Source organism: Vombatus ursinus, unplaced genomic scaffold (assembly GCF_900497805.2).
Source record: "Vombatus ursinus unplaced genomic scaffold, bare-nosed wombat genome assembly UNPS02014792.1, whole genome shotgun sequence".
NCBI lineage: Eukaryota > Metazoa > Chordata > Mammalia > Diprotodontia > Vombatidae > Vombatus > Vombatus ursinus.
This window is the reverse complement of record NW_020954570.1, coordinates 6,867,484-6,882,092: the sequence shown is the minus strand read 5'-3', so window position 1 is coordinate 6,882,092 and position 14,609 is coordinate 6,867,484. Positions and strand designations below refer to the sequence as shown.

Genomic DNA, 14,609 nt, shown 5'->3' with positions numbered 1-14,609 from the left:
CAGTTGTGATGGTTGTTTTTCTTCTTTGAAATCAAGATACTTTTGTCTCTTTATCTTGACCTTGACTTATGAGGCTACCGTGTCCTATCAATTCATGCTGTTTCAATATAGAAAGGCACTAGTTATTACTAGTTTTTCTTTTTAAATATTGCTGTTTTCATATTTTGTGTCAAAGCACAGATAATTTTATTACATTTACAATGTGGGTTACAATAATTTATTTCTTTGTTGAGTCCCATCAAAGAATTCTCACTGAGGATGTATTTGCTTTGTGGTAATGAAGACCAAGGGGAGAAGAGATGCCTTAAAACCAGCTTATTTAGAAGTTTTTTCTCTCTACTCTCAGAACTATGGTTTAAGTGTTATTTTTATGATTTTAAACAACAGCTGGTCTGAAACAGTTCAATACAATTAGGTATTTGGCATAATAATTTAATTATTGCTCTATACTTACAAAATACTTTATAAATGTAACTGAATTTGAACTTTATAGCAGTCCTGTAAGCTAGGTAGAGGAAGAGTTATCTCCATTTTTCAGACAAAGAAACTGAAGTTTGGAGAAGTTAACTGATTTCTTCATGTTTACCCAGCAAGGCTTTGACACATCTGGGTCTGAAATCGTGAGTTTCTAAGTCACAGGTACATTACATTGTTTTTTCACTTATTCATGTGTGCTAAGTGTAGCATTTGGAATAGCAGTGTTCTGGGGGCAGCTAGGTGGTGCAGTCAATAGAGCACCGGCCCTGAAGTCAGGAGGACCTGAGTTCAAATCTGGCCTCAGACCAAACACTTGACATGTACTAGCTGTGTGACCTTGAGCAAGTCACTTAACCCCAATTGCCTAAAAAAACAAACAAACAAACAAACAAAAGAAATGGAATAGCAGTGTTCATCATGAACTGTCCATGATAAACACTTCATTTTGTATTTATGCATTACTAAAGAACTTAAGAGCTGTTAAATTATTATTCTTCAGAATAGTCTTTGTGTAAGGGAGTTTTGTTATTGTTATTATGAAACAAAAGCTAGACCGAGGACTCTTCTCCTAATAGGATACAAAAAGGCTATGGGAAAATCATTTTGGCAGGTGGTTTATTCGATTGAGCCTGACATTTCTTGAACAGAATCAGTTGGTTTAATCCAACCCTTACATAATGGATTGGATAACCTTTTTGTCTTTTCTGCATTTTTTTTCTATGAATCTGGGTTAACATGACAGGTGCAGTGTTAAATACATTACTAAATGCAATGCTATGGATGATTGAAGGAGGGTGATGCTGCTGTTTTGTCAGGGAAGGCATCGCTCAGTAGATTCTGGAAAGGAACTTAAACATTGTGGAAGAGGCAACTGTAGCAAAATATATTATGTCCTCAAATGTTAGTTATTTTTTCTTAGGAAAAAAGCATTTAAAGTGATCTGTGTTTGTTGGTTTTGTGCAATCATAATTAATCCTTTTGATATTGACACTTTTTTAAAAGCCAAGAATTCAAGATCTGCCTTAGGCTGATCTAAGCTGTTTAGAACCAATTATAGAGCTTCCTATGCCTACACTGCAATTTGTGTTAGGGTCTGCCATGTTAATTCTGTTTACTTTGGAGCTTAAGAAAATAAACTTCAAATGAGTGAAAGCAAGACACTAGAAGAGGAAACATTTAATGCACCCTCTTTTAAGATAGGTGCTATTCTTGTGATGTACACTTACAAAAGCACATTATGACTAATGTGATTTGTCTGGAGAAAGCAACTATAAAAATATTTTGGTTTTTTAATCCATCATTATGATAATGGGCAATTAGTGTCAGTTATGGCATTTTTCAAAATAAGATTTTATGTTGAATTTTTTTGAAAAGGAAAAAAAAACAGAGCTGGGCCAGCATACAGAGCCATTATTGCATTCTAAACATCTAGTCAAGTGAAGTATGTTTTATTTCAATGACCTACAGTTACTGAATTCAAGTCAAGGCTTTCATGACCAGAATTTGGAATTACCAAAAAAAAAAAAAGTTCACAGACGGCATTTGAATTTGCATTAATGGATAAACAGAGCAACAAAGTTAAGTTCAAAATATTTTGACAGTTGTCTTGTGTTTCTCTGTACAAAAGGTATTTGGGGAGGAGTAGGGTGTTGAAGTTGGGCAGGAGTGGCTGTCAATTCATTGCACTTCTGACAAAAGATAAAGAGGTGACATCACTACAATTTATTACTGAGATTTTTTTTCTAAAAAGTACCAACTATTCTGTATTCATAAAAGTACGAGTTTTACTAGTATATGCTGGTGATAGAAACAACTGCATTGAAACAACTTAACTTATGTCTAATGGTCTTTGCATAATACCTCATAGCATTACTTACTATTAGTTTTCTTTATAGTAGTGAAAATTTCAGTGATATGGAATTAATATATCCTTTAAAAAAAAGCTTAACTATTGATACATTTAAAAGATTAGATGTATGATATAGGGAAAGAGTGCTGAATCCCAAATCAAGAAAGATCTGAATTCAAGTTCCATCTCTTTAATATTTACTTGTTGTGTGACTCAAAACAAATCACTTAACATCTCCAATTCTCGGTTTCCTCATTACTAAAATGGATATAATAATATTGGTAGTATCAAATAACAATATTGGATAACACTTAAGGTTTATTGTGAGGATCAAATGAGATAACATATGTAAAGTTGTTTATTGTATGTGTCAGATAATAGTATATTTTTGCATATGTATGCGTTTTGAAAGGAGTGCAAAAGTGAACAAAAGAAATATATTTTAGGGATGTTGTGGGTGTTAATATTTCTCATATTGCCCTAAGCTTCCCTTGAAGATGTGTAGTTTCTACTGTAACTGCTTGAGGACTACAAAAAGAACATCTGTTATGAGAGATGCTTTAGGGAAGCATAAGGTTTACATTCTGTGTAGACAGGAGTAGCAGAAGGGAAAGGGGAAGAAGCTTGTTTTGTTACAAACAGGGACTGGTACTTTTCACATATTCTCACAAAACATATTTGCAAATATATTCTATTCTTCCTTGATTTTATTGCAGTTTTGACTATGCACTTGTTTAAGGGAGGCTAATAAGTTTTTTTTTGTTTAAAGAAAGAGGTCATATTCTAATATTAAACTGTAAATTAATAGGAAGAGTATAAAGGACTGTGTCAAATTCATTCATTCTGAATCTAGTTTTAATATTGGGTAGTTTGATACTGGAGATAGGTGCTGAAGGTAGGATTGGAAAAGTATCCTGATATTAGAAATGTCAGGAGCTAATCAAATGCTTTCTTAGCCTTTGAACACAATAAATACCATTTCTCTTTCCAAAATAATGAAATTGCCTTATAACTGAAGAAGTTATAATGTAGTTCCATTATAATAGGAATATTGAGCCTACTACCCCCATGGCCTAGTCACCACGAAATACCTCTCTATAAGCATCCCACTTGCCCCATCCTATTGGTGAGTTCCTCCTGGAGTCTCCATTTCATAGAGGGGCCTAGGCCAGCCTCCCTTCCTCCCCAATGTTGTCCTCTACCTGACTTTCTCTGGACCATGCCTCTTTCCCTTCCTTCTCTCCACTCCCCTACACCAGGTACTTTCCACCTTTCTCTCACTTTTCACCTCCCTCCCCAATTAAAATATATTTCTTGAAAATATATTTTTTCATGCGTTTGTATGTATTTGCCTGCTTCAGAGTAAGTGCTTAGTAAATGCTTATTTCCTTCCTTCCTTTATTTTTTCTATCCTTATATCCTTCCTTGATTCAAATAAGTTTAGAATTCAATAGCCTTCTATCTAGTTAGGACAGACTAACATTTCCATGATTAATTTCTTTAAAAATATAACCGAAAGGGGAAAAAAGTATTTCACAGTTTTCTTTTCTAACTTTTAGTAATGGTCTTTATATATTAATGGAAATAAGAAATTTCATCAGGAGTTTCATATCAAAATACCTTGGTACGTATTTCCCTTGATGTAGTTTCATTGATATGTCAGAAGTATCAAAACACATTTTTTCCCTCCAGTCTAGACCTGTGGTTTCATTGGTAAAGGAAACTCCCTAGTGTGAAAACTTTCTCTTTTGTTGCAGATAAGTCATTTACATTTGTAACTTTAGGTCTTAGAGAGTTCTTTGGAGCACTGAGAGATTAAGGGTTTCACCATGGCCATCTTCATAGTATCTCTCAGATACAAGTCTTGATTACTGGTATTCCTAACTCAAAGACCAGCCCTGTGTCCACTGTGCACACTGCATCTTTGAAGGCCCCAGTACAGACCATTCTAAACTGATACCAAATCTTTCCTATTCACTGGAAAAATGCAAATGTTTTTGGCTTTAGCAAGCAAGTTTGGAATGAAAATAGGGTTACTTCAAGGGAAAGTAATTAATAAAAAGGTGAACTTGGAGGGAGAATGATTAAGACATGGTTACACTTCAACTTGAAATCTACTTTATTAATAGTATTTCTTTTAGAAATTAAATTATCCAGTTGTCTGTATCACTGACAGAAGAGTATGTGTTTAAGTGAAAAAAGTAAGGTCACCTGTACCAGGAAGTAATGATTCAAAAATCAATCAATCCACTGATCAACAAGCACTTATTAAGTATTAACATGTGCCAAGATCTATGATAAACACTGGAGATGCAGAGACAAAAGTGGATGTAAGGAATTTATATTAGAATAGAGGAAACAATATGTACATATACAAGAATGTATAGAATATATGCACAATGAATACAATATAGTGTGGGGAGGAAAGGCCCAGTAGCTAAAGGAATTGGGAAAGGCTTCATGTAGATGAAGGTGGTCCTTTAGCTGAGTTTTGAAGAAAACCAGAGATTTCAAGAGGCCAAGATGAGGAAAGAGAACATTTCAGGTATGGGGAATAAGCAGTGCAAAAACCTATTTATAGGAGGTGGAGTGTTGTGTGTGAAGAACAGCAAGTAGAACATTATGTCTGGGCTATAGGGTTATATGGAGAGAGGTAATGTATAAGAAGACTGTAAAGGGAAGGAGGCTCCAGGTTGTGAAAAGCTCTAAATACCAGACAGAGGAGTTTCTATTTAATCATAGAGTTAACAGAGAATCACTGGGTTTATTGAGCAGGGTGATAATATTTTCAGGCCTGTGCTTTAGGAAGATTATCTTGATGGCTATGAGGGGCACTAGGGAGAGGCTTGAGGCCAGGTGATTAAACAGAAAGCTATTATTTTTTAAGACTTAAATGATTTTTATCTAGTGAATAAAAATCTGTTTTTCCTTGTCTTCCACTGAAGAAAAAAACTCATAGTAAATACTCAAAATCAAGCAAAACAAATCCCTTCATGGGTCATATCCAAAAAAAAAATTGTCTTTTTCTGCACTCTGAGGACCATGTTTAAATGCAAGTCTCATTTGTAACTGTACCATTAACTCATTATTATAAGGTACACTCAGTACCTGGAACAAGAAGAAGAGGAAGAGGAGGAAGAGGAAGAAGAAGAAGGAAGAGGAGGAGGAAGAGGGGGCAGGAGGGGAAGAAGAAAAAGGGGAAGAGGGAGGGGAAGGGGAAGGGGAAGAGGAGGATGCAACATACACCAAAAATGAAAACTAACCGGAAAACCCTACAATGGGATTTAACCATCATATTTGTCAGATGAAAAAATAATAAAATTTTAGAGTAAGTATTGGGAAGAGAATGAAATATGTGCTGCAAAATACTTGTGATAGTTTGTGAAATCTGAGTTAAAGTAGGGTCTGTAACCTCTCGATACTTTCTGGTCTTGGACTGGTCTAAACATTTGGAGAAGCTGTTTCACTTTTCCAATTTTCAATAATACATGGCTCAAGAGACTAAAAATGTGTGAAAGAAAACACCAATGAATTTTTTAAAAAAATGATCATCAACAGCAACCTAAATAAAAATTAAGATAATACAAAGTGCATCTGGACAGTGCTGCATCTCTCCTATGGCACTCATTCAGAACTGTCAAATTATTCTGTGTGCTGATGATTCATATCCCAGCATCTTTTTAGCTGAATATTGCAGCATGTCCTTTTTATACTTTGGCAACAATGTTACATTGCTTTTTAAAAATCTTTTAAAAGCATCATGGGCTTTCCCTGCATCTTGCCAAAGCATCTTGCCAATAATAAATGAAATGATCATAGGACAGCTGTAAATGTAAGTATCAATAGCCCAATATCTGTGTAGCAAGGAAATAGATGCAGCCTAGTGAAGAGGGTTTGCTTTTGTTTTGCATTTTTTTTAAAGAGGAAGACATAGAGATGAGTTCCATTATTTAATAACTGAAGAACTGATGTGATAAGATGCCAAACTTGAAATCAGGAGATTTGAGTTTTAAGGCTGATTTTGTTGCTTACTTTTGTGTGACCTTGAGTCAATCATTTAAGGGTCTCAGTTTTCTTGTCTGTAAATTGAGAGTGCTGGTCTAGATGATCTTTAATTTTCTTCCCAGATGTAAAAGTCTATGATTTTTCACTTCTTTTGAGCTACAGAGTGATTATTCTGAAAACCACAGGGGATGAATGTTGATAATATCTCTGTCAACTAATAGTTTTACATTTGAGAATACAATTTAGGAAGTAATGTCATTGATATGCCTTCCATTTGATTTGTTTGGGGCAAAATAGGGGTTAACTTTTATGTCTATGATTTTCTTCCTTTCCTTCTATTTGCTATGGATTCCCCCACCCCAAATTTTTATGTGGTTGTCATTTTTTAACCCTGCTTGGTGTTCTTCAGAGGTAAAAGGTGTTATACTCTGGTTCCCAGATAACATAAATTAAGATGCATTAAAAAGAAGTACGTGAACTAGATTAAGACAGTTAATAAATAGTTCCACTCTAGTCTGCAATGAGTAGACAATATCATATTCAGTTTGGGGTACCATACTTTAAGAGGGAAGTTGGTGAACTGGAATGAGTAGAGAGGAAAGTCACTACCATGGTGAAAGCCCTTAAAGTAATATCATTTGATGAACAATTTGAAGTATCAGATACCTTCTTCATAGAGAAGTGATATAATAATGTTATATATTTGAAGGTGTGTCTTGGAGAAGAGAAAATAGACTTATTCAGTCATCACTTCTAATAACACTTCTTATCACATAGGGGAGATATATTTCATCTGTATATAATAAATAACTTTCTAATAATTTGATCTGTCCAACTATAGAACAATCTATGTCTCAAAATATTGTGCTGTCCATCTCTAAAAGTGTTTAGGCAGAGGCTAAACTTTTAAGGGATATTGAAGAATGAATTTCTTCTTTGGATAGAAGGTTGGTCTAGATAACCTTTTAAGTTCCTTCCAACTCTAAGATTCTGAGTTTTTGTTGTTGTTGTTTTGTTTTTGAGCTTGAGTTTTTGTTGTTGTTTTTAGCAGTAGCTTTCTTTTGTGATAAATTTTCTAAGACCTCATTCTGAGAATAATTAATTTACTAACTAAAAATGAAGTGATTTTTTTCTTTGTGCTGCCTCATTGTAGTTTTCTATGCTAGAAGCACTTAAAAAAACCTTTATTTTTAATTGCTGCTGAAAAACAACTTCCTAGATCAAAAAATTATAAAATTTTAGAGGTGGCATCTCCAGCCCTACTGCAATTAGTTTTTCAACTTTTTCCATCTGTACTTCCTAAAAGCTCCCATGTTGATTTGACTATTAGTGTATTCTGAGAAAGTGTCCAATTGATTGGTGGAAAAGACTTGATTATACTGTAGGTCACAATTGATGTGTGTTTATGTGTATTTGATGACTTAAGAATAATTCAGACTTGTTTCTTGTACACTTAACATTCTCCCTTTCACTACTTACCAAACCTCCTCCTGAAAGTCAATTAGAAAAAGGAATGAAGACAAACATTTTATATATTTAAAAAATTCAGTTTAGAAAGAGATATAAGGCAGGGAGGAGAATAGGGTTAATGAATCAAAATGAGGTTAGTGGTTTATTTATATATGTAATTGTTTCTTTTCCTGCTGATTAATCGAATTAATTGAATTAATGCTGATAATTGAAAATTGACTACAGTTACTGTACAATTAACTCAGGAATTTGAACAGTTAAAACTTTAAGTGTAATTCTAATGTTGCATACCTTAAACTAAATAGAGTGAAACCCCACTATAACAGGTTATGATTACTTGGATTTGAATACAGAGTAGATCAAATCATGACACACATACAAATCCCTGTACACAGCCCAACAATCTCATGCAATAACACTACCATAATGTGGGTGCTAGTTCTGTCCCTTAACCTGACCATTGCAAAGTGGCTCTACTGTGTAATATAATAGCTCTGGATGGATGGCTTTTTGCCCACGAATAATCTGATCCTTTTCTCTTTTTCTCCTAGATTCCAGAGAGGAGACTACCACATCGATGTCTGTATTAATGACTACCTGGATGTGTTCTGCCCTCACTATGAGGACTCAGTCCCTGAAGATAAGACAGAACGCTATGTCCTATACATGGTGAACTTTGATGGCTATAGCTCCTGTGACCACACCTCCAAAGGGTTCAAGAGGTGGGAATGTAATCGACCTCATTCTCCAAATGGACCACTGAAATTTTCTGAAAAATTCCAGCTCTTCACTCCCTTCTCTCTAGGATTTGAGTTCAGGCCAGGCCGGGAATATTTCTACATCTGTGAGTATATGGAGAAATTGATAAATGTCTGCTATGTGGCATAGCAGCTGCAAGAATCTAGACTAATTTTTCACCTATGCTTCATGAAATTGCAGAGGGCTTGGTTCTATGCATTACAGATGTCTCTTAGTAAATGTAGACATCAGGTTCCCCAGATACATTAGCTGGGAATTGAAAGCACAAATTAGATTAAAGGTACAGATTTTTTTCCCCCCTATGAAATTGTGTGTCAGCCTGTTCAGTGAACCACTGAACCACTTCTAAATGAAAAGATACTACTAGGACTTTTCTAAAGCTCAGAAATATTTTTTAAAAAAACCATGGAAAAAAAAGAAAATAATTAAATTTACATACCATGGAGTCATTGAATTTCTTTTGCAGGTGTTAGCAATATCCTTTCAATCATCTACATTTTCAGTGGAGAAAGCTAAAACTCCTGCGAATGTCAGCAAGCTTAGGATAAATAATCTCTTTGCACCAAGGAGAAAAGATAATTATTAAGAGCAGCTGTGTCTTTAAGCAGGAAAAAGTGTAAAGTACTGCAGAGAGTATCTTCTAAGTGAACTAGTGTGAGTGAGTTTACCCACCTGTGATTAGTAAATGACCATATACAACAGCACTCAGAACCTTTTTCGGTAAAACCTTATGCTAATAACCCTTCAAATTACCTTCTCTTTTCCCCTATCACTTGCAACAAGAAATCTTCTGTGATCCTTTTCATCCAACTTTCTGAGTAATATCTAGATTGTCGTGTATCAATCTCTGCTGTTCATTAAGAAACAGAATATTAGAATTGCATTAAAAATCCTTTGTCATGGCAGAGTCTATTTGTACACGGGAGATACTACCCACCATGAATGGAATTGTCCTTTCTACTTCAGTTTTCCCCAGAAAGTAAACAAAAATTATTTATTGAGCATTTGATACGTATGGAATACTGTGCTATATCCTGAGGGAGAAGCACTGATAAGTAGGATACTATTCCTGCCCTGAAGACACTTACATCTTACAAAACTTACCTTTCTAGAGAGATAAGACATGCACAAATAAGTATTATCCAAAATAGAATTTGAACAAGTATAAGAAGGATTCACAGTACTGAGAGAATTCAGAGAATGACTTTTGACTTGGAGATCAATGGCAGCTTCACAAAAGAGATGGCATTTCATCTGGGCATTAAAGGATTATCAGTTTTAGAGAGAGGGTCTGCCATTCCTGGCATAGGGAAGAGTATGAACTTGAAGAGCAATGGAAAGTCTGGTTTGGAAGAAGCATAAAGTTGTGTAAAATTACCCTGTAAAGGCACGTCAGAATCAGTGTAGACATGAATAGTACTCTCCATTACTTCCCTCCTTTCCCCTCTCAAAACAAAATTTTATAAAAATAATTTCAGCTTCACATGAAGTATGGCCCATTTGCTCATACATTGGCGTATAGTGAAAAGGGGGAATAAAGTGATGAGAGTTTTATTATTTCAATATTTATTTTCTAAGGTTGTTATAAGAAAATATGTAAAAGCTTTAATGCTGTCTTGTATTCTATAAGTGAATTTCAAAAGAATGCTAAAAGTCAAGGATTTTTAAAAAGCCAGCATGACCACAATTTGATACTTTTTGTGAGCATTATGTTCTGGACTTGTAAAGTTTTTGTTTTTGAATCCCATGAAGCAAACGAGAGAGAGAGAGAGAACAACAACAATAATAACAAGAAAAATAGAACTAGGAATGCTTTAGAACAGGCAGATAATTCCATTTACTTTCCAACAGGAAAATGCAATTCCAGTGTAAAAAGTACATTCAGGCAGAGTTAGAGATGTCCTTATTGGTTTCCTAGATAAGGAAACAACAACAAAAACAGAAAGCCAACAAAATGTGGGGAACCCTGGGATGAGAAATGTACACATAGCCTGACTATTTGATAGCATGATTATTAGAAAAAATCCATAATACATTGAGCTGTATAAGCAAGATATTATTATTCAAATATAACCATGGTGCTTATGACTGGTTCTCCTCATTTTAGTGAAATTCAATATTTCACTAAAATCATTATGTGTCTTCTGTAACATTCATTTAACAGAGTCATTTAACTGTCGAGAGCTCCCATCAAAGTAATTGTTCCAAAATGTTTTAAAATATCAAGAGCTTTATGCTGTTCAGATGAGTTTTGCTGGAATTACTTTTTTTTTAAATGAAAAGTAAAATAGCCCAAAATTAGCAACAAGGAGGTGTTCATTTGTAAGGCTTGTGTTGGCTTGATATTCAGTGAAATTAAATTTTCAACCATGTTTCATAAGCATGAAAGCTTTCTTTCATGCATTTTTTGTTGTTGAAATATTTCTTTAAGTTCTTTCTTTTAGTCTGCTGATAGCAGCAGTAATAGAGTCAATGTGGAGGTCCCAGAGAAGCAGCATACATTGTACTCACAATTAAACCTGAAAAATTCTCAAAGGAGAATTGTGCTTCAGAGGATTTTTCTCTCTCTCCTAATGTGTGCTAAGGGAACAAGATTAGTAAATGGTTCTTCACCCATTCCTTAAATTTATTAACATGCTCAGATTGTGAAGATTTCAGAAATAAGCATGAAACCTACCTATCAGTTTCATGAAGCATTTATTACTAGGCAGGGGTTGCTTTTCATCTCCTTATTGGACTTTATTGGATGTATATATATTTTCCCTAAAGAAAAAAAAATCTGTGCTTCAGAATCTAAGTGATACTGAAGAAGGTGTATTTTTGTGGTGGCTGGAGAGTTGAAAAAATAATCATAAACTAATTTGAATTGGGGGGAAAGATAGTTTTATACTATAAAACTATAGTTTTATACTCACTGGATTTAGATTCCCAATGGATAAATTCTTTGAATAAATCAGAGACAATATAGATTTCTCTTTACCACCACACAATATTTATTTCCTTCCTGATTCTTGTCACCTATATAGAATTAAGGAAATGAAGTGACCTGAAGCCTTTTATATTAAATTTTCCAAATTGCTTAAAATAGAGATTTAATTTCCCTTCATAGCATCAAGCCCTTCCTGCCATCTGTCCTGGGGAAGCCCCAGGACACCATGAACCCTAGAACTATGGTGACAATTATTTTATTCTGTCTTCAATAGTTCTGTATTAAATAATTGTGTTGTGTGACATTATCACTAAATCATCTGTTATATTGGGGCTGTTCTTTGTCAATCTGACAAATGTGATTATTTTCTAATAATTTTGGGGTCCTTAACTTTTTTGTGACATGGGCCCCTTTGACAGTCTGAATCTTTTGGACCATTATCAGAATAACGTTTTCAAATAAATAAAACAAAATACATTGGATTACAAAGGAAAACAATTATACTGAAAAGCAATTATCAAAATATTAAGGGAAAAAGAGTTCACAGACCTCAGGTTAAAAACCCCTTCTTTAGACATTATTGGTATTTATACTAAACTATGCATTTGAAGAATTATAGTTCGACAAAATAGGAAAATGCTAGCAATGCAGAATGGTAAAATCTTAAAGGGAAAGTTTTTCAGAGACTCCTGAAGTTCAGCTTGCAAAATAATTCTCACAGTGATTCTTATGACAGAAAAAGCATGGAGAACAGTAAATACAATTATACTTTGAGGTAGTTTTTAAAAATAATTCCTTGTAAGCAGAAGAATAAACACTTTCTTTTTCATTTTTTTTCAGTAGTTAGTTGTTGTTACTATAGACTTATGTCTAGTCCTGTTCCTTAACTGTTGGTCACATATAAGTTGCTATAATGTTGTAGTTTATAGTTAGGACTTTTATACTATTATTTTTATTCCACTTTCTTAAATTCTTGCCAGCTGATACTTTGCCTTCCTATCTGTGGGATGCATCTAGCTTTGAGACATCTGATTTCTTAGGTAGATTTTAAGGGGATGAGCCTGAGAACATAGCTCACCCGATTAGTTGCTCTAAATACAGTGGTATTGTGATAGCCATAGTTCTTTTTTTTTTTTTAAGTATTTATAATGCCAGTTACTTCAAGTACAGTTGTTAACGGCTACTTGTCACAAGAAAAATATGTTTGTTTAGAAGATAGACCGTGAATTTCCAAGTTTAACTCAATCCAGCAAACATTTACTAAGCACCTATGGTGTACAGAACATTGTGCTACATTCTTGGAAAGATAAATTCAGCTAAGCTCATTTTTCTGACATTGAGTAAGTTATAAATAGCAGGGAAATGTATTCATAAATAGCTAATCCAACAGAATGTCTGAAAAGTATATAAAAGAGATGAAAACAATGTTGTTTGAAGTCTGATGTGGGAGAAGACATTTCTTCCAAAGCCAAGGTGGTGGGGGGTGAAGGATGAATTATAGCAGATTTTTTTTTTGAGTTGGGCTTTAAAAAGATGGATAGGATTTCATCAGATTGGGGTTGGGGAACTGGCATACTGGCAATATGAAGTTCCTGTAGGCATTGGGAAAATCATGAATAAAATCACGGAGGTAGAAAAGTAGATAGTTAAGCTTACCTGAAGTGTAGTATACCTGAAAGGAGACAAAAAGCCAGAACAATAGAGCTGGCCTAGATTGTGGAAGGCCTTGAATAATACCATGCCAAAAACATTGAACATTCTGTTATTTGGAATAGGAAGCCATTTGAGCAGAGGTATAATACTGCCTATACATAAGAAAAATAAATGTTTAAAAATGTGAGCATTAGTTGAGGATGGTGTAGAAGGAGGAAGGGAGACCTGTTGGTAGCTACTGCAAGGACTCAGTTAGATGATAGCAGGAATGGAGAGTAGGGTAAGGCACACAACTGGTTGTTAGACTATAACCCCCATGAGTTCAGAGACTGATTCATTTTGGTTTTGCATCTCTAGTACCTAGCACAAGGGCTGGCACAGAGAAGTCACTTAATAACTGCTTGTTAAATTGAAATGATTATGTGTGAGAGGTAGAGGAGAAGGAAAATTTAGAGATGGTTCAAAGTTTCTAGAGGTGGTATTACTAATAGAAGGGACAGTGGATAGAGTGTGGCACAGTGGATAGAGCATAGCACAGTGGATAGAGCACCCAGCCTAGAATCAGACCTGAGTTCAAATTGAGCCTCAAACACTAGCTGTGTGACTCTGGGCAAATCACTCTGTTTGCCTCACTTTCATAATCAATAAAATAAGCTGGAGAAGGAAATGGCAAACTACTTCAGCCAAGAAAACCCCAAATGAGGTCATGAAGAGTCAAACATGACTGAAACAACTGAACAATAACAACAGCAACAACCATTGATAGAAAAAGTGAAGTCACAAAGATGAGCAAATTTTGGCAGCTAGGTGGCAAAGTAAATAGAGCACCAGGCCCGGAGTCAGGAAGACCCAAGTTCAAAAATGGCCTCAGATACTTACTATATGACCCTGGGCAAGTCACTTAACTTCAGTTTGCCTCAGTTACCTTATCTATAAAAGGTGATAATAATAGCACTTACCTTTCAGGGTTGTTGTGAGGATCAAATGAGATAATAATTGTAAAGCACTTAGCACCACATTGGCACATTATACAGCACATAGGTGCTGTATAAATGTTACCTATTATTAATTATGGCAGAAAGATAATGTTCTCTATTTTAGCCATATTAAGCTTGAGGTATTGTTGGTAATCAGGGAAAAATGTCATTTGGGCAGCTGGAGATATGAATCTCAAACTTGGGGAAGCAGTTAGGATATATAAACCTAGTGTACTTAATTTAGTGACGTTTGCAAAGACATACACATATGTTCATACATGTAGTTTACATGTAGTGAAAAGAGCGTTATCTGGAATTCAAAAGACCTAGATAGGTTATAGCAATGTTGTCCTGTAATGAAATCTTTTAACCTCTCTAAGCCTCAATTTACTCATCTGTAAAATTGAGATGAAACCTGCCTTTGTAGTTATGTTGCGAGGATCAAATGAGAAAATGTTTTCTTTGAAAATTGGAAATTATTATATGTGTA

The 14,609-nt window shown here is 34.7% G+C and overlaps 1 protein-coding gene across 2 annotated transcripts in view; it reads left to right on the top strand.

The window, feature by feature from the left end:
• The window catches only part of EFNA5 (ephrin A5), a 326,593-nt gene that overhangs the window by 259,734 nt on the left and 52,250 nt on the right, over positions 1 to 14,609 (top strand). For both annotated transcript variants that reach the window (XM_027869241.1, XM_027869240.1), the window contains exon 2: positions 8,353 to 8,645. In XM_027869241.1, the coding sequence (XP_027725042.1) occupies positions 8,353 to 8,645 (293 nt within the window). The remainder of the gene's footprint in view (positions 1 to 8,352; positions 8,646 to 14,609) is intronic.